This window comes from Trichechus manatus, unplaced genomic scaffold (assembly GCF_000243295.1).
Source record: "Trichechus manatus latirostris isolate Lorelei unplaced genomic scaffold, TriManLat1.0 scaffold00209, whole genome shotgun sequence".
Lineage (NCBI taxonomy): Eukaryota > Metazoa > Chordata > Mammalia > Sirenia > Trichechidae > Trichechus > Trichechus manatus.
This window is the reverse complement of record NW_004444145.1, coordinates 3417855-3436317: the sequence shown is the minus strand read 5'-3', so window position 1 is coordinate 3436317 and position 18463 is coordinate 3417855. Positions and strand designations below refer to the sequence as shown.

The 18463-nt window shown below is 53.1% G+C and overlaps 1 protein-coding gene across 2 annotated transcripts; it reads right to left on the bottom strand.

Moving 5' to 3' along the window:
- Positions 1 to 245: 245 nt before the first annotated feature.
- ACVRL1 (activin A receptor like type 1) lies at positions 246 to 15224 on the bottom strand. 2 transcript variants are annotated; one of them, XM_004388350.3, is made up of 10 exons: positions 14984 to 15224; positions 8870 to 8951; positions 8090 to 8341; positions 7693 to 7904; positions 7255 to 7354; positions 6747 to 6893; positions 6157 to 6432; positions 5259 to 5456; positions 2128 to 2258; positions 246 to 561 (listed from the first exon to the last, which is right to left on the bottom strand). In XM_004388350.3, exons 2-10 carry the CDS (start codon positions 8931 to 8933, stop codon positions 424 to 426), a joined length of 1518 nt encoding a protein of 505 aa, XP_004388407.1. In that variant the 5' UTR covers positions 8934 to 8951; positions 14984 to 15224; the 3' UTR covers positions 246 to 423. The 2 variants fall into 2 exon arrangements, with proteins under 2 accessions (XP_004388407.1, XP_023598189.1); XM_023742421.1 differs by lacking the exons at positions 8870 to 8951; positions 14984 to 15224 and having other exon boundaries at positions 8090 to 8849.
- Between the last annotated feature and the right edge of the window lie 3239 nt (positions 15225 to 18463).

The following is an 18463-nucleotide window of genomic DNA, read 5'->3' as shown; positions in this document are numbered from 1 at the left end:
TCTGCTGAAGGCTGGACAGGGCCCTGTGTCACCCTGTCAGCTCAGGTGGGGCAGTGGAGTTGCCAAGGGCAGGGGGTCAAGTGCAGGCCCAGGACTGGGATTCCCTGGCTTGGCCACCCTGGCCCTGGGGCCTCTTTTGCATCCTGTCCTGGGGATGGTAGAGGGTGTGCCCTGCTGGCATGGGGGCTGGGAAGAAGCCAGGCGTCAGGGAGCCTGCTGCTTTGAGCAGGCCAGACGGCGGGGGATTGAGTTTCAGTCCAGCTGTATTTTTGGCTGGATGGGCTGGGGGCCGAGCAGGCAGGCAGGGCAGGCGCAGCTGCCCCATAGGGGTCACCCCCTCCCCAGCACAAACATCACGCTACCTCTACCCAACACAGGCCACCATCACCCCTCCCTGCAGGCAGAGGGGAGTCAGGTGCTGGGCTAGTGAATCACTTTGGGCTCCTCCAGGGGGCTGTGGCTGAGCTTCTGTAGCGTCTTCTTGATCCGTAGCGCAGTGAGGCGGGCTGAGGGGTTGGGGTACCAGCACTCCCGCATCATCTGAGCCAGGCCTGAGAGGACCTAGGGGTTGAAAGAGACAGAAGAGAGGTAGCAGCGGACATGGAAAGGTGAAGGTGAGGAGGATGGCCCAGTGATGGGGAGACATAAGCAAGAAAGAAAGGACGAGAAGAGGGAGATGAGGGTGTTGAAAAGGAGGGCGAGAGGAAGGAGGGAGAATGGAGGGAACCAGGCAAGAATGAGACGAGATGGATAAAAAATGGGGGAAGGAAGAGAGTAGAGTGAGAAGGGAGATGGAGAAAGGCAGGAGGGACGGAAAGAGAGATATAGTTCGGATCTTCAGGAGCACCCAGGGCCCCCTTTGTGAGCGCTGTCTTTGGAACATCTTATCGTCACCCCCCACCTCTGCCAAGATCCATGGGAAAGGGGAGATCTGCACGCTGTGGGGATCCCACATCCCCATCTGCAGCTGGAGACCCTAGTGCAGACAGCAGTTTCTGGACCCAGCCCCTCCACCAAAACAACAATGGCTGGGCCCAGGGGACTATGGGGAAGGATGAGGGGTAGTCACTGCCCCCAAAATGCAGGTGTCTGGGAAGAACCCCATCCCAGGAAGCTCAGGGGCCCCAGACTGAGCCTGTCCTACCTCTGCCTTAGAACTTGAGTGGTTCCTGAAAGTGTCTGTGTAGGTGCATATACCCTGTTGCCTTCGAGTCGATTCTGACTCACAGTGACCATATAGGACAGAGTAGAACTGCCTCATAGGGTTTCTAAGGAGTGCCTGGTGGATTCAAACTGCCGACCTTTTGGTTAGCAGCTGTAGCTCTTAACCACTATGCCACCAGGGTTTCCGTTCCGACTCATAGCAACCCTTAAGGACAGAGTAGAACTGCCCCATAGAGTTTTCAAGGAGTGGCTGGTAGATTCAAACTGCTGACCTTTTGGTTAGAAGCCGTAGCTTCTAGCAGCCATAGCTCTTAACCACCGTGCCACCAGGGCTCCCATGTGTGTGTATAGGAATGCATATATGTGGATTTTTGTGGATATGTGTATAAATGTACGTGTCTATACATATTTGTATATACATCCGGAGATACATTCATTCATGAAATAATGAATTATTAAGCACCTATTGTGTGCCAGGCATTGTGATAGGTACTTGGGATACTATAAAGGTGAGTAAACGAGACAAGCTCTCTTTCCTCATGGGGCTAATGATCAGGCATACTGTGCATGCGTATATGTCTGTGAGTGTATATTTATGTAGAAGCATGTACATGCTGGTATGTGTGATATACATATATATGCATATGTGTTTTCATAGAAGTATGTGGAGTGTTTGGAGAAAAAACAAAAGCAAATCACCACCACAACAAGAAACTCCATAGCAGGAAATACAGCAAAGTGAAGGGTTCTGAAAATCCCAGAATAAGCAGAGGGTTTCCTGGGGGTTCAAGGGCCAGGGATGCCTATGAGAAAGAGGAGAGAGTGCCCAGGGGTATATTGTCCACCAGGACACCTGGAATCTATCCAAGGTAAAGCAGAGGCCTCAGACTCAAGTACCTGGGTCCAGAAATTCCAGCTGTGAGCTACCACCCCACACCATCCCAGCCCCAGCTGAGGCCTCACCGGGTCTGCAGCAAGCCGGTTGGGGATGGTGGGGGTCTGCTGGTCAATACACACCACCTTCTTCATGTCCTCAAAGCTGGGGTCATTGGGCACTGCATCATAGAAGGGCGGTCTGTAGTCTTCCACGATGCCTGGGGATGGAGTGGGGACAGGACACGCACTCAGGACGCCAGAAAGGCCCAATGGCACCCAGAAGACAGTCTCCTTTCCCTTTGTCCCAGGGACCAGGAAACCAGTTGCCGGCCCATGAGCCTTGGGAACCCTGTGCTTATGGCAAGCAGTCCTGACAGGGACACTATAACATAATGAATAACTATATTTATAAATTATAATTACTGCCATTTGTATTTACCATGTGCCAGACATGGTGCTAAACACATTACATGCATTACCCTGTTAGTCTTCACAATAACCCTATGGGATGAGTACTATTATTATGTCTATTTTAACAGAAGAAGAAATTGACACTCAGACAAGTTAAACAATTTGCCCAAGGATATACAGTCAGTGATGGCAAAATCAAGACTTAAACCTATCTCATTTGACTCCTAAGCCACATATTGCTCCAGTCTTTCCACAGCTGCCTCCTACCCAGGGGCTGGGTACTGCTCCCAGATGTTCAAGAATAATGATATCTCATGTTTACTGAGCACTTACTACACTTACTACAGGCCAGGCACTGTCGTAAGTGCTTTGCATTAAATCCTCACAACAATCTCACAGCCTATGAGGTAAATAATACTATTAGTGCAACTTAAAAGCAAAGAAATCAAGGCCAGAGACGTTAAGAAACCTGTCTAAGATCACACAGGTAGTAAATGACAGAGCTGGAATTTAAGCCCAGAAAGTCTATGGCAAAGCCCATGCTCCTGACCTCCAAGCTATACTTAAGGAAAGATAGTTGGTTGATTGCTGGGGGAGGATGTGGAACAAGGAGAAGAAAGAGGAGAAGGCACCTCCCCTAAAAGATTTTTACCTACGTCCAAATGAGAGGGCTGACACAGGCCTCCTCTGATTCCCTCAGCCAGCAGTACCCCTCTCCCCATGTTCTCCCAAGTGCACAGTCCTTAGTAGAAGCTTTCTGAAAATGATTCCAGGGGAGCTGCAGACAGCTCGGGTGGAAGAGGCCAGACCCCGAGGACACGCCCAGTGCCCCATCCTGCTTCCCAGCCTGAGGCTAGGGGCAGTAGGCCGCAACCTCGGTAGAGCCTGCACCAGCTGTTCTCACCATGGCGGGCTTCCAGCAGGCCCCTGTGCTGCTACTGCCCTAATCAGTGCTGCACAGAGGCCTGAGCGTGTCTAATGAGCCTTTAATCAGTGCCGGGGTTGACACCAGATTACAGTGTTTATAATGCGCCACGAATCTGTGTGGGGCTGACAGAGCTTCCCCCTCCACCCCAGGAGCCGGCAGTCAGCCTCTCCCTCAGCCCAGGCCAGTCCAGCCTTCCTTTCCCGCCTGTAGCCTGGTCCAAGGGACCTCGGCTTCTTCCAGGTGCCCCTTTCCTCTGCTGCCCGCCGCCCCAGAGCAGACTCTGGGGGCTCATGCTTGAAGGGGCAGGGATCTGAGTCCCTTGTGAGTCTCCCAGAAGGACTGGTTATGCCTCTGCCTCCGCTGTCAGTCAAAGACCACCTTGAGGGCAAATGCAGCCCAGCGTGGGCTGACTCCTGGAAGATGCTCAGAAAAAGTGGGTAAGAATGAATGTCCTGAAGGGGTCCCACTGAGCAGGGCTCCAGTCATATCCTGATGATTGTCCCCAACCTCTCAGGATTCCTGGCAGCCCCTTACCATGGACAGTCTCCACAAAGGCTGACAATCCTACCCCTCAGTCCAGATTACCGCCCATCACCCATCCACTCCAGGGCTGAGAGGGCACTGACCACAGATGCCCTGCACAGCGCTGACCTCTGAATAGCCCCTCCAAATCTGAGTTTCCTGTGGCAGTAATGATGAGGCAGCAATAAGCAGGCAGTGCAGGCAATAGTGTATCCCACATTTTTGTGGATGAGGAAACCAAGGACCAGAGAGGTTTTAGAGTTTCAGACTGGTTTTAGACTCCAGTACTGCCTCTAGGCAGCTATAATTCTGTGCCTCAGTCTTCTCATCTGTAAAACAGGGATAATACTGGGTCAAGCACTCACTCTGTAATAACAACAATTGCTACTAACACTTAATGTTTTAAATACTTGGTGTTATGGATTGAATGGTGTCCCCCCCCCAAAAAAAAAACGTGTTATAAATCCTAACCCCTATACTTGTGGACATAATCCCATTTGGGAATAGAGTTTTTGTTATGTTAATGAGGCCACATCAGTGTAAGGTGTGTTTTAAACCAATCACTTTTGAGATATAAAAGAGCAGATTAGGCAGAGAAGAAAGCAAGCAAATGGAGGAAGACAGATGCCATGCAACAAGAATATCCCCAAGGAACTGAGGAACGAAAGCTGAAGAGACAAGGACCTTCCCCTAGAGCCGACAGAGAGGAAAAGCCTTCTCATAGAGCCAGTGCCCTGAATTCGGACTTCTAGCCTCCTAAACTGTGAGAAAATAAATCTCTGTTCGTTAAAGCCACCTACTTCTGCTATTTCTGATATAGCAGCACTAAGAAACTAAAACACTTGGATTATTTCCCAACAGCTAGAAGATATTTTTATTCTCATTTTACAAATAAGGAAACCGAGGCACAGAGAGATTAAGTAATTTGCCCACAGTCAGTGGCAAAATCAGGAATTGAACCCAGGTGGTCTGACTGTAAGCACGCGCTCTTAACCAATAAGCAATACCATCTTCCACCAACTCATGAGAATTAAATAAGATAAGACATGTAGAGTATATAGCATGGCATCTGGTACATATTTAAACTTAATAAATGTTAGCTGCTATTAATATTTTGGTTATTATCACTTACCCAAGATTTCACAGCCAGAATCACAGACTCACAGACTCAGATGAACCTTAAAAGGTCACTCAGCTAAATTAGCTGGTGTATGGCAAGTGGAGAAATGCCAGGAGGTTTGGCCATAAGCCCCTTAGGCCACAGGCACGAGCCATGGCAGGAAGCCCCATGTCCTGCCTGCCTGCCAGTCCACCTGCCCCATTCCCCTTCCTCCACCTCGTGCAGGGTGGGCCTCACCATTGACAACGGTCCGTCGGGTGATCTCCCATAGCACCAGGCCAAAGGCCCAGATGTCGGTCCACTTGTAGGACTCGAAGCAGTCAGTGCGTATCTGCTCATCCAGCACCTCGGGGGCCATGTACCGCTTGGTGCCCACTCGTGGGTTGTTGCCAATGTCCAGGTAGTCGCTACCCTGAGAGTGCATCACGGCCAGGCCTGTGGGTACCAGTCTGATGATCACTGATCACGAAGCCCATAGACAAGGTGCCTCCTGGGGGTTGGGGTTCCCAGGGCAAGGTGGGGATGGAGAGAGACAGTGGGGCATAGAGGGGGCAGGTAAATGGAGACTTGGCCCTGAGATGGGCTGGGAGACTTTGGCCACGGGGAGAACCACTGTCCCAGTTACCCTTTGCTTCTATAGCACTCTAGTTTCCCAAAGGCCCAGAAGGATGTGCAGGGCAGACATTACTGTGCCCATTTCACAGAGCAGAACTCCCAGGCCTGGTGAAGGGGAGCAGTGTAGTCAATGAAGCCAGGATGAGAACCCAGATTTCTGGCTCCCTGCCCCTTTGTCCCAGCTGCCTGGAGCCAGAGGGGTGTGGTGGAAGGAGTCTGGGCTTGAAAACAGGGTTAAGGCAACTAGTGGGGCTCTTGTGGGGGTGAAATGAGACAATATACATCTGAGTTTTAAAGCGCCATTAAATCAGTAATATCGTCGTTGTGTACCAAAACAGCCAAAGGCAGAACCACAACAGCAAGGGAGAGAGCGAACCCCGCCCACTGGCGAAGGGCCCGCCCCACTCCGCCCTCCCTCCTGCGAAGGACTCATCTCTACCCGGCTCTGCCCACCTGAGAAGGGCCCGCCCCACTCCGCCCGGCCCACCCGTAAGGCCCATCCCTACCCCGCCCGGCTTACCCAGGTCTGCGATGCAGCATTGCAGGTTGCTCTTGACCAGCACGTTACGGCTCTTGAGGTCGCGGTGCGCTATGGCCGGTTTGCCCTGTGTGCCGAAGATTTCCACGTGCAGATGGGCCAGGCCGCAGGCCGCGGACACAGCTAGCTTCAGGGCCAGCTGGGGCTCCAGCGTCTGCCTTTGCAGAAAGTCGTAGAGCGAGCCGTGTTCGTGGTAGTGCGTGATGAGCCACAGCTGCGTGCTCGAGTTGCGGGAGGTCATGTCCGAGGCGATGAAGCCTGTGGACAGAAGGGACGGGTGGCTCAGCCAAGGGACTGGGGATGACGGGGGTTGGACTCATCTGCAGGCCAGGAGGGTGCACTGGGCCTGGGGGCAGGACTGGGGTCGAGGGAACTAGACTGGGTCAGGACAAAGCTGGGGTTGGGATGGAGGCTGTCCTGGCTTAGGTTAGAGACAAAGTTGGAGTCAGAGGTTGGGGGCCAAGGTGGGCTGGGAGTCCTTTAGGGTTAGGTCAGTGTCTGGAGGTCTGTGGACTTGAGGTCTGAGTGCAGGGGGATGAGAGCCCCAGGCCTGACCTAGAACCTCTGCTTGCCTAGGATGTTGTCGTGTCTCAGCAGCACTGTGTTGTAGATCTCTGTCTCCCGGAACCAGGACTGCTCATCCCTGGAGGAGAAGATCTTGACAGCCACGCTCTCACCGTGCCACAGGCCCCGCCACACCTCGCCATAGCGGCCCTTTCCTGTGCCAATGGCCGGAGAGCAGGGAGAGAGTCACACACTGGGCACACAGAGCCCATGGGCACAGAAACCCCTGGAAAAGCCCCCATCTTCATGCTGTGCTGACCCCACCTGCACAACCTCTGACGCTTATATTTAACTTAATTCAGACCCAAACCCAGCTGGCCCTCCACTTCTATCTGCCTCCTGTTCCACCTCGGCTCCCTGCAGAAGGACCTAGTCTGGGCCCATCTCCAACCCATTCCCTGCAGAGCAGAATTCCCATTCTGACCCATTCTGACTCTGCTTGTGCAAGAATTCCCCCCACCCCTCCAGGATCATGGGAGCCCTTGGTCTCCAACCCTGAGCTCGCCCACTGCTCACCTACACACTCCACCAGGGCGACCTGCCGTGCCACTGTCCTCTGCACCAGGAAGGGGAGCCCCGAGCCACTTCCTGTGGTGCAGTCACTGTCCAACAGGTCCTGAGGGTGCCGAGGGGCCTCTGAGAGGGTGTTTCCACCTACTCCAGTCCCCTCCCCCAACCTCAACCTGGGTCCTGCTGCTGTGTCGCTGCATGCACCTCCCTCACCAGCTCCCTGCCCACTCTGATCTCTGCCCCTCACTCACCCAGCTGCCGTCCTCTCTAACCTCTGCCCCTCACTCACCCAGCTGCTGTCCACTCTAACCTCTGCCCCTTACTCACCCAGCTCCTGCCCACTCTGAGTGTCTGGGATCGTGCCTTTCCCGGCTACCCTCTATGATTCTGTGGCTCCTGTCTATCTCACCTCTACCCTGTGTACCAGGTACCCCAGGCCCATACCCTGAGCATGCTGTCCCCCTGCTCGGATGCCTTCAGGATGATGCTGGACTCGCCCAGCTCACTGTGCAGGCCCCGATGCTTCTCCTGCCTCCGCCGGACATGCCACAGGCCTAGGGCACCCAGGGCCACCAGGGCCAGCAAGGCCAGCACAGGGCCCAAGACCAGAGGTAGCTGGCCATCTACTTGAGGCTGCTCCGGAGGGGTTCGGGTGGCTGGGGGAAAGGGACACTGAGGCCCAGCTCCCGGCAAAGCCAGCTTCCCCCACTTTGCCCCTCTGCCAGTCATTTCCCAGAGGCCTGCCTCCCCCACCCTCCTGGCGAGAGCATGAGAGGAAAGCAGGGCAAGGAGGGCAAGGCCCAAGAAGCTGGGGTGGGGTTGCTGGGGCAGCTGGACATACCCTTCAGCACCAGGGACACATTGTAGTTGCAGAGAGGGCTGTAGCAGCAGTAGTGGTTGACGAACTCAGTGGGGCGCCCCCTGCAGAGCTCTTGGTGCAGGTTCCCGCAGCCCCGATGTACCTGGGGGTGCCTGCCCTCCTCCTGCACCAGCACTACTGTGCACCAGGCTCCCTGGCAGGTAGGCCCCCTGCAATGTGGGTTCTCACACGTGCAGGTCACTAGCGGCCCCCGAGAGGGCCTCACAGGGTCACCTGGGAGACATGCTAGCAGCTCATCCATGCTGGGCCCAACTCCCCCAGGCTGAGCCCAACACCCACATCTGTCCCACTGCCCACTCCTTTCTGACCTCTCAAACAAACCCCTCAGTTCTCTTAGTTCCATCCTCAGATTATCCTTCCCCCCAAGCCCACGCTCAGCTGAGAATTTGAGAACCAGGCTTCTACCTCCTCCCTGATCTTAGGACCTTCCCCTCCCAGTTCCCAGGCCCCAGCCCTAGCTCTCCCCTCCGACATCCTCACTCCACCCCTAGATATACGTCCCCACCGTGAAGACTGACAGAGCATCAGCCTTCAGGTTTGGCTAAAGAGGACAGCAAAGGAGGGGTAGGGTTGCTGGAACCTAGTCTACCCGAGCCTCACTCTCCCCCACCCTCTGGCCAAGCTCCTAAGTCCCCCTTCTCCTTAGCTTCTCAAATTCAGCCCCAGTGTGAGCTGAGCTGAGCCCAGATAGCCCTTTCTCCATCCAGGCCCCTGTTCCCTAACTGCTCCCCCCGTACTCACTGTGGGTCAGGCCCAAGGCCATCAGCAGCATCAGAAGACCCCTCCTGGGGGTGCCCAATGCCATGGTCTCTGGAGAGAGGAGCTGGAGAGGAGCACGGTAAGAGCTGTGAAACGTGATCCCCCTCAGCGTTTTCAGCCACTGACCCTGGGTCCCTCCCACCTAAGAGGAAATCACTGAGAGGTTTTTTTTTGGGGGGGGGCAGGGAGGCCTCCTCCCTGTTCTCTGCCTCTGTCTTTGGGGCGGGGCCTGCAGGGGAAGTCCTGGTTCACTTCCCCATGGAAACCATCCTGTCAGGGGTAAAGAGTAGGGAGCCATGTTTAAGTACTCTGGAGCTTGGGAAAGCCTTGCTCTGCACCCCTGTTGCTGAGCCCAGGCTGGAGGCAGGCCAGAGGGCACGGGGCTGGGGTGAAAGGGGTACCTCTTCAGCAGCCCCCCACCCCCTGCCACCACATGATCTGTCATCTGCCTCTGGCCCAGCCTCTCTCCCCTGCCCACCCCTTTCCCAGTGCCCCCCCGCCCCCCCAAGCCCTGGCTGCCTCAAACATAAACAGGCTCTTGTCTTCACTTCCTGCCATTCAGGGTCCCGCCAAGCCGGGAACAGGAATCAAGATTGTTTAGATTGGGGTCTGGATAGAATAGGCAGGAGTCACGCAAAGCAGGGAGTAAGGCAGGCTGGAGCCGCAACAGGGTCTCAGGAGCCACCTGGGGCTGACACCTCTGTGACAGAATTCTAGGAGGACACTTTGTGAATCACAAAGCCCCACTCCTTATTTTAGAGAAGAAGGGATTAAAGCTCAGGCAGGGGAGAGAATTGCCCAAGGTCACGTGGCACTCAGTGGCAGTACCCGGAGTACAAGCCAGATGTCAGACTCCCTGTCCAGTGCTCCTTCCACTGTCTCCCAGTGCGGGCCTCTGAGCCTTCAGGGTCATAGTGACCATACAAACTGTGGCCAGGACCTGCTCCTGCCAGGTGTAAGATGCCCTCTTTGGGCCATTCCTAGCCCCCTTCTCTCCCCTTGCTGTCCTGGGAAAGGGTGGGGTCAGGGCCGATGATGTGGGAGGGGAAGTGAAACACACTTAGACACTGAACATTTGACCTTCCACGGCTGCTGGGGTTGAACTTTTCCAGAAGTTTGGTGGGGAGGGGACTAGTGCTAAGGGGAGTAATTCTGGTCAACAATAGTCTCCAACCCACATCTCAAATCAACTAGTGCTTGAGAAGCCACCCTGCTCTTCCTTTCTCAAAGGTGAGAACAGAAGGCGCAGGCCTAGGCTGCAGCAAGAGGGACTGAGTCGGACAGCAGTGAGGACTTTCTGAATGGTACAGAGTGTGCAGATGCATGTCTGGGGACTGGGTCCCTAGGTGGGGCAGCCAACCTGAGGGAGGGAGGGGAAGTGCCCTCTGGCATGATGTGGTGAGGCTAGTAGGGACAGGGACCCGGCCACACAGGCTGCGGAAGGCACATAGTCTAAAATGGTGCCCGATGAAGCCACATGATGCTGAGGATCTGGAGGCAGGATGGCCCGGGAGCAGGGCTGCCTGGGCCTCTCCGGCTGGTAGAAGTTCTGGCCTTCCTGCCTAGGCTTCCTCTGCCCCAGAGGCCTGGGTCTGGGGGAGGAAACAGAGCCCTGGGCTGCTGCAGCTGTGTCCCCAGTCTCTGCCTGACCTCCTGCCTCCTGGCAGGCAGTGAGGACTCTTGCAAGCACTCTACAGTGGGGCTGATGGCTAGGGATGGAGCGCCGGGCAAGCTGAATCTACCCAGTGAGGTACCGGCAGAAAGCCATCCCTGACAGCCTTTGGTTGCTGAGTAAGCGGGAGAGGAGCATGGGTATGAGGGCATAAGGTGGGAAGGAAAAAGTGGATAACAAAAAAGATAAAATCTGGCATCCTTCTAGGATCTTCTACCCATGCTTCCACGTCTTTGACTACACCCAGACCATCCTCTCACCGACTTTAATAGCACTTCAGAATCAGGTGAAGTGCTTATTTAGAGATACAACTTCCTAGGGGCCTGGGTAGCATATGCAGTTTCCAATCAGCTGCTAACCTAAAGGTTGGAGGTTCAAACTCACCCAGCGGCTCCATAGAAGAAAGGCCTGGCAACCTGCTTCCATAAAGATTACAGCCAAGAAAACCCTATGGAGCAGTTCTCTTCTGTAACACACAGGGTCACCATGAGTTGGGGGCTGATTCAACAGCAGCTAACAACAGAAATGCACCTTCTTTAGTTTCACCCCCACTCCAGATTCTGATTCAGTCCATCTGAGACCAGCAAGGAATATGCATTTTTTTAAAGCTCCCCTGATCAGTAATTCTGATCAAATTGTGTGGGAACCACAGTCTTAGAAATATGTCCTACACTAAACTAAGTCTGGTTCCCAGGATTTCGTTTCTCAGCACAAGGCCCTGCTGGGGAGGTGAGAGTGCCTCCCAGGGAGAGGGGCCTCTCGCTGCCACTCACATGGGCCTCCCACAGCCTGTGTCCACTGTTAATGTCTCAGTGGATGCTAATAAATTGCCCCACTGCTGCTGCCATCAGCTGGGGGAGAAGGGACGGCCAAGGCTAAACACTTAAGTCAGAGATACCAGAGATTCGGTGATGTTATGGAGTGACGCGATTATGAGGACTTTGTGCTATAGACATCGACCTCAAGCCTCCCCTGCACAGGAACAGTGCAGGAAAGGGCCTGGCAGCATTTGGAGAGCCCACCTCTTGCTTGTCTAATCCTGGGAATGTGATGGGGTAAAATTATGACTGTCCAATTTTCAACTGGGCTCAGTATAAGGTTAAGTACAGGAGGGTGCTGAGTCCTGACCAGTCCAAACCCTGAGCTGACCCTGCATGGTTCATCCTGGAATCTGACTCTATCACAAACAGACTCCTGGGCACTGGAGGTGTCCTTTGACTTCTAGGCAAAACTTCATGAACGATCTGCTGACAGAAGCATCACTGTTGTTGGGCAGAAATCACAAATGTGAAACTAATTTCAAACAGCAACTAACCACCGTGAAATACTTAATAATCATAGCTAACTTTCTCTGAGTACTAATGATGGGCTAGGTACCGAATGTTAATGGGGGAAGTAAAAATAGCACGGTAGCAGCGTCTTCTGACCTCCTCATCAAACTTCACAAGGGGGAAGGAGAATCATTATCAGCATAAACAGCCCAAAGCTGATTGCTCTGAGGTTAAGGTCAGACAGACCTCCACCCTCCAGCCTTTTTACCAATTCGGACACCAGCCAACCCTCCCATGGCACTGTACTTCTCTGCTGGGTTCAATAAGTCATTGCAATGGCCACACAGAAGTCACAGACTATACTTATAGTTATGGGGTTTATGAGGGAAGTAACAGAGTACTACTTGGGATCAGGAACGACTCAGAAGTAACAACTCAAGATACAGTTCTTGATCAGGACAGCTTCTTCTCACCCTCTGCTGCTGGGCCCTGCTGGAGGCCTTCTCAGGCAAGTGTTACAACTCTTAGCTCGGTTGGAGCTGTCTCAATGAATCCTCATAACAACCCAATGGGGAAACTGAGGCTGGGGGATGTTAAGTTTCTTGCCCATAGTCACCAAATGTGTCTTGATAAATTTAAATTGCTAATATTAAATCATTCCTTGTTCATTGTTATTCCTTCAGTTGTCTGGTATTAAGCAAGTCTCTTAAAGGAGGAAAAAAGAGTGTGTGGGTCTTGGCGGATGGTTACAAATTGCCCACTGCTGCTGTCACCAGTGTGTGCCCTCATGTGGATTTATGCAGATGCAAAGACAGTGTTGCTGGTCAGAAATCATCTATTTGCTGTAGGATTACTAGTCAAAGTCTGAGCCTCAGGTAGGGAGAGTCAGAGTAGGGGTGTACCTGGAAGGGGGTTATTGTTATTTTCACCCCATCACACCTGAGGGATTGCTAAAACCTGCTCCTATCAGTTGCAGGGGCTCGGCACAGCAGGGACTGTCACAGTGCTGGAGAAGCACTGCATTAAATCTGACCATTCTGCCTAGCTCTGGAGTTCAGTAGGTCTACTCGAATAGCAGAGGACTAGACTGCACTTTTCATATTAGGTTGCCCTTTACAACACACAAAGCACTTTCATCTCCATCATTTCATTAGCTTCTCACAGCAATGTGACGTAGCAGAATAAGCCTGAATTCTTTCTCCCAAGGCACCTCTGGATGGACTCAAGCCTCCAACCTTCAGGTTAGCGGTTGAGTGCATTAACTGTTTGCACCACCTAGGGACTTCAACCACAACTAACAGATCCAAATGTTCCGGGTCTTTGCTGCAAATTCAAGGTCAGATTTGCTGGTGCCTCCAAATGTCTTTTATATAACATTAAATATGCTATCTTATTGAAAAAAGAAAAGAAAAAGCCTGGATTTTAGGTGTCTGGCAGAACGTGGAAGGAGCCCAGTATAGCACCGAGGTCAGAGCGTGGGCTCTGAACCATGTAAACCCAGGTTTGAGTCCTGCCTATACCACTTAGAGTTACGTGATTTGGGCAACTTACTTAGACTTTCTAAAGCTTAGATTTCCCTGTATGTAAAATGATGGGTATATTGTATGTATACTTATTCAGCAGAGCATTAAGCGGTATATAGTAAGTACTTAATAAATGTTACAAAAAGCCCAACCCTACCGCTTGCACCATTCATGGTGCTTTGGACAAGTTATTCCAGTCTGAGTCTGTTTCTTCTTCTGTACATGGGCATAATAACCCTTCTTCTGCTAGGTTGTTGCCAGGATTATATGAAAAATCCTGGAAATTCTCTGGAAGTGTCTACATAGCAAGTATTCAATAAATGGTAGCTATTTTCAACAACCTGATGAGATAGGAGAACAGGTGAGATGAGAGGACAGGCACTAGGACAGATGGGGCAGTGAAGGATCAGACAGGACAGGCCCTGACTGAGCCAGAACTGCCTATAAGTAGAGGTTGAGAGCTACTATCCACTATGCCCCTATCCTATGAGAAGAAAAGGGGGTAGACAGCCATCCCTGGGGTGTGCTGAAAAACACTGGCCTCCAAGGCAGGCTGAAAACCTGGGTCCCTGACTGAAGGGAGACAGGGTTCCGCTTTGGCCTGGGTCCTGATGCAGCGTTGGGGGTGAGGCTTGTGGGATGGATTTAGATTGTGACAGTCTTCAAGTAAGGGCTACAGGGGCTGGTCTGGAAAAGGTGGGTTTCAAGAAAGAGGCTCAACAGCTGGAAGTGGACACTCATTCTCTGACCGACCCAACTGCCTGAGGGGACACAGTGCAGAGCAGAGGAGACTATCAGCTTCAGATCAGGCCAAGTCTGGATTTTACAGAGCTAAAGGCTGGGGTGATGGGAATCTGGATTATACATGTTTAAAGTTCTCAAAGGAGTCCCTGGGTGGTGCAAATGGATAACGCCCTCGGCTGTTAACCCAAAGGTTGGAGGTTCAAGTCCACCCAGAGGCATTTCGGAAGAAAGTCCTCATGATCTACTTCAGAAAAGTCAGCCATTGAAAACCCTGTGGAGGTACATCCTCAACAACAAAAAACAAAGTAAAATTATTCAAAAAAGGAAGGAAGAAAACCCTATGGAGCACATTTACACTCTGACACACATGGGGTCCCCACGAGTCTGAATCTATTCGATGGCAACTATTTTTTTTTTTTGGTTTTTAAGGTTCTCAGAAGTGGGACCGGAATCCTGGAGTTAAGATCACAAAGGTAATAAACGCATTAATTATTTAGAGTAGCTTACAAGAATAGCACATCCCTTACCCCCTGAGCCCTTCTTTACGAGTGAAGCAGGGCAGGAAAACTTCTGCCCATTTTATGGATAAGGAAAGAAGAACAGAGAAGTTAAGTGACTGGCCTCGGTTCATCCCTCAGGAGCCAGACTGCGAAGTCAGGTTATCTGATTCCCAGTCCAGGTTCCGTCCAGCACCCTCCTAGTCTTAGGTGGGTAGTGGGCAGATGTGCTGGGAGAGCTAGGGAGCGGCTTGCGTTCCTGGTGAGCTGGGACCTACCCTATGGCGACCTCTCAGAAGGGGGTCTTTGGGATCCACCCAATGGAAGGGCCCATTCGGGGAGGGGGTCAGGCACCCTCACCCGGCCCCGCCCTGAGGACCTATACTCACCTCTGGGCCTGCGCCGCAGCCGGCGGGGGTAGACGTGCCAGCGGGCGAAGGCCGCCTCTCTCCTAGGCGGCCGGGATCGCGGTCGCACGAAGAGCGCTGGACGGCTGGCCAGAGTCCGGGCGCGGCCCGGGACCGGGCTGGGGCCGGGGAGGGGCTCGCTCGGCGCGGCCGGCGCGGCGGCCTCCCGGGACTGGGAAGGGGGCCGGAGCAAAAATGTTTCTTATTCCAGCGTCTTCCTGCCTGGCCCGGCTCCACCACTCCCTCCTAATAAACCGTTTCCTATTGCCTAGCTCGCTGACGGCCGCCTGCTCGCCCTTCTTCGGGATTGCAGGGCCGACCCCTCCCCCGCGCCGCCCCTGGGACCCCTAGGGCAGCCGCCACAGCTCCAGGATCGCTGCCTGCGCCCCCTCCCAGTGCCTCCCACATCCGCCTCCCTGAGGGGGCGGCCCTTGGACCGGGGCCGCGGGGATCCCGTGGGGTCCAGGCCCGGAGCCGTGGGGGCCTGAGCAGAGACAGGAGGCCTCTGGTGGCCCCGGTAGGGGATGGAGGCGCCCCTCCAGCTCAGAGCCGGGGGATGAGGGAGCGGCCTCAAGTCTGGGCGTCGGGAAGGGGGCACCTAGGCAAGGACACGCGGGGTGGGGGTGGGGGAGAGTTGCCTGTCCTTCCCCGGGCTGTCTGCCGACGAGGCTCAGAGCAGACTTTGAGGCTGGCGGAGTCCAGATGAATTTTCCCTGCGCCCTCTCCCCAACAAGGACTCCCTACTCGGTCAAATCATTTAGCAGCTTCCCTGGGACCCCTTCATCTCCTCCTGTCTCCTCCCTTCATCCGCAGCCTCTACTCGCTTGGCACAGGGGTAAAAGTCCCTGATAGGGCGGCTCTGGTTCAGTGGTGTGGACGGTCTGAGCCTCTCCGGGCGACAGCTCTGGGGCAGGGATGCAAGGGCGGCCAGAATGTAGGGAGGCGCTGAGAGGCGCCTTGGGCGGCCCCCTTTGAGACAGCTCCCCATGCCACTAAATGGAGGTGGAGACCGGAGCTTTTCTCAGAACACTGCTGAGACAGGCGCCAGGGAGGAAAGCAGAATGGCTTCTTCCCCAGGGAGAAACAAACTCTTCCTCTGAGGCCCCTGCACAGGTTCAGAGTTCTGACCTTATTGTCTTGCTCTCCTCCAACCACTGTAAGCACCCTGGAGTCTAGTCTCTTGGTTATCCCTAAAGACTCTGAAGTAAGACTGCCTACTTGGGAATCCAGGCTAGTTGCCTAACTTTAGGCAAGTGACACCTCTTGGTGCCTCAGTCCCCCACCTGCTAAATGGGCTTAACAAACAGTGCCAGCTTCATAGGGCTGTTGTGAGAATGAAGGGAAATGAGGCTTATCTCCGTACACAGCAAAAATACTGGCTGGCTGTGCCTAACGTTGGGTAAACAACAGCAGCAACAAAATACTTTTGGTGGATTGGATTCTGACTCCTGGCCGACCGACGTGTTACCGAGTAGAACTGAGTTCCATAGGGTTTTCTTGGCTGTCATCTTTACGAAAGCAGATCATCAGGCCTTTCTTCCATGGTGCCACTGGGTGAGTTCAAACTGGCAGTCTTTAAGTTAGTAACCGGGCGCAAACCGTTTGCACTGCCCAGGGACCTTTGACACGAGGTTGTTGTTGCTGTTGTCAGTTGCCATCCAGTCCATTCTGATTCATGGCAACTCCATGTGTGCAGAGTACAACCGCTCCATAGGGTTTTCAAGTCTGTGACCTTTTGGAAGCAGATCTTCAGGTCTCTGGGTGGGTTCGAAACGCCAACCTTTAGGCTGCTAGTGAGTGCTTAACTGCCATACCAACCTCAGTAAAAGTGTTTGTTAATTAACTTAATGAATGAAAAGGCTGGAGGCGGGGGGGGGGGGGCTCATAGCCAAGTGAAAAGACTGGAGAATTGGGAGTTGGAGCAGACCTCTAAGGTGTCTTGCTCTCATCTGTAAGTTGGGCCAGGGACCCTCGCCCTTTGGCAGGAATAGAGGCTCGGTGCGATGGCCAAAAGCTCAGACTAGGCATCAATTGTTGACTGACCTCTCTTCCTCTCCCCACCCCCAGCCCTGAAGCTGCTTCACAACTTGTTGTGAGTGTTGTGAATTCCCAGAACTCCGGCACACCCAAATTTCAGCGTCAGGACAGAGCTGTGTCCTGTGGCCAATAGGAAGTACTATGGGATTACGGTATCTGCTCTTTCAGATTATAGCAGCTACTTGGGCACTCGATTAGCTGGAGAACTGGGAGTCTGGCGGCAAGTCCATCTTTCACACCCACTCTCCCCCCTGCCCTGCCATGACTTCTGATAAACCTTTCCCTCCCCCAGCTTATGAATCTCTGTCCTTGGAAGTAGGAGTGGGGGCTTCCCCAAAGGAAGCATTCAGTCTGGGACACACACTGAGGACAGAAACATGGAGATGGACCAGAGAGTGGCTGATGAGAGTCCCTGGGGATGGGAGACTGTTTATTTAGGACTCAGATAAAGTTGAGTAAGGTCTGGGAGGAAGAAGGGAGGGCCGGATGGGAAAGGGCTACTACTCATCAGTGCTGTTGTCTCTCCCACCTTCCCAGAGCACTGAGCCTTCTGAACCCCTGACTGATGCTCTTTGGGGTTTATCTGAGCCACATGCCTTCCAAAGTACACAGAGAACCTGGGGGAGGCATCAGAGGAGGGACACAGAGTTGGAGAAAGTACTGGGGACTCAGCCCAATGAGGAAAGGGAAAAGGAATTACAGACTGTGTCCAAGTCTACAAGAATTAATTACTCAGAGGCACCAGCTGTTCCCCATATTCAGTGAGGCAGAATAAGAGCAAACAGGCCCAAAGGACCAAGATTTAGATTTAGATACGTAGAAGGATTTCCCAGCAGTACGGGAAACAGAGGCCCAGAGATCCTGGGAAGGGTGTGTGGGGTAAAACCTAAAGGACATTCTCATCTATGGAGGCAGGTGACCTGGAGTCCAGCATGAAGACAGGAATGGAGATCTTGGCCTCTCAGGCCCAGCGAGATAGAAGTACTGAGTACAAGCATTGCTCTTGACACCAGGGCAGGGCTGGCTTCATGGGCATACCATACAAACTATGCAGTTTAATGCTCTGCTGCTGCCATCTTGAAATGTATAATAATCTGTGAACAAAGGACTCAGCATTTTTATTTTGCACTGGGCGCCACAAATTATGCAGCTGGTTCTAGCACCAAGGAGATAAGGGGAAAAAGCAAGGGAGGAAAACTAGCTGAGCTTTGCTCCACTTAAATCACAGAGTAGGAGATTGAGATTAGACAATCTAGGGACTTTTCAAACATGACAGATAGGACAGGGTACTCTAGGAGGAAAAACTGTGGGTGTCCTTTAGGGGAGAAGTGGGGCAGATACCTGTAAATGCCATTTATTCAATTATTCAACACACAGGAGGAATTTTCAGTTTTGGGGGCTGGATGGAGGTGGGGTTTTGCCTGG

What these genes read in the sequence shown, in the direction of transcription:
- ACVRL1 (XM_023742421.1), bottom strand. Translation starts at nt 8,471, where the DNA reads ATGGAACTAAGAGAACTGAGGGGTTTGTTTGAGAGGTCAGAAAGGAGT. An exon ending in CGCCCTGGTGGAGTGTGTAG is followed by an intron (nt 6,894 to 7,254) that starts GTGAGCAGTGGG and finishes CCATTGGCACAG; the next exon opens with GAAAGGGCCGCTATGGCGAG. An exon ending in GAGACACGACAACATCCTAG is followed by an intron (nt 6,433 to 6,746) that starts GCAAGCAGAGGT and finishes TTCTGTCCACAG; the next exon opens with GCTTCATCGCCTCGGACATG.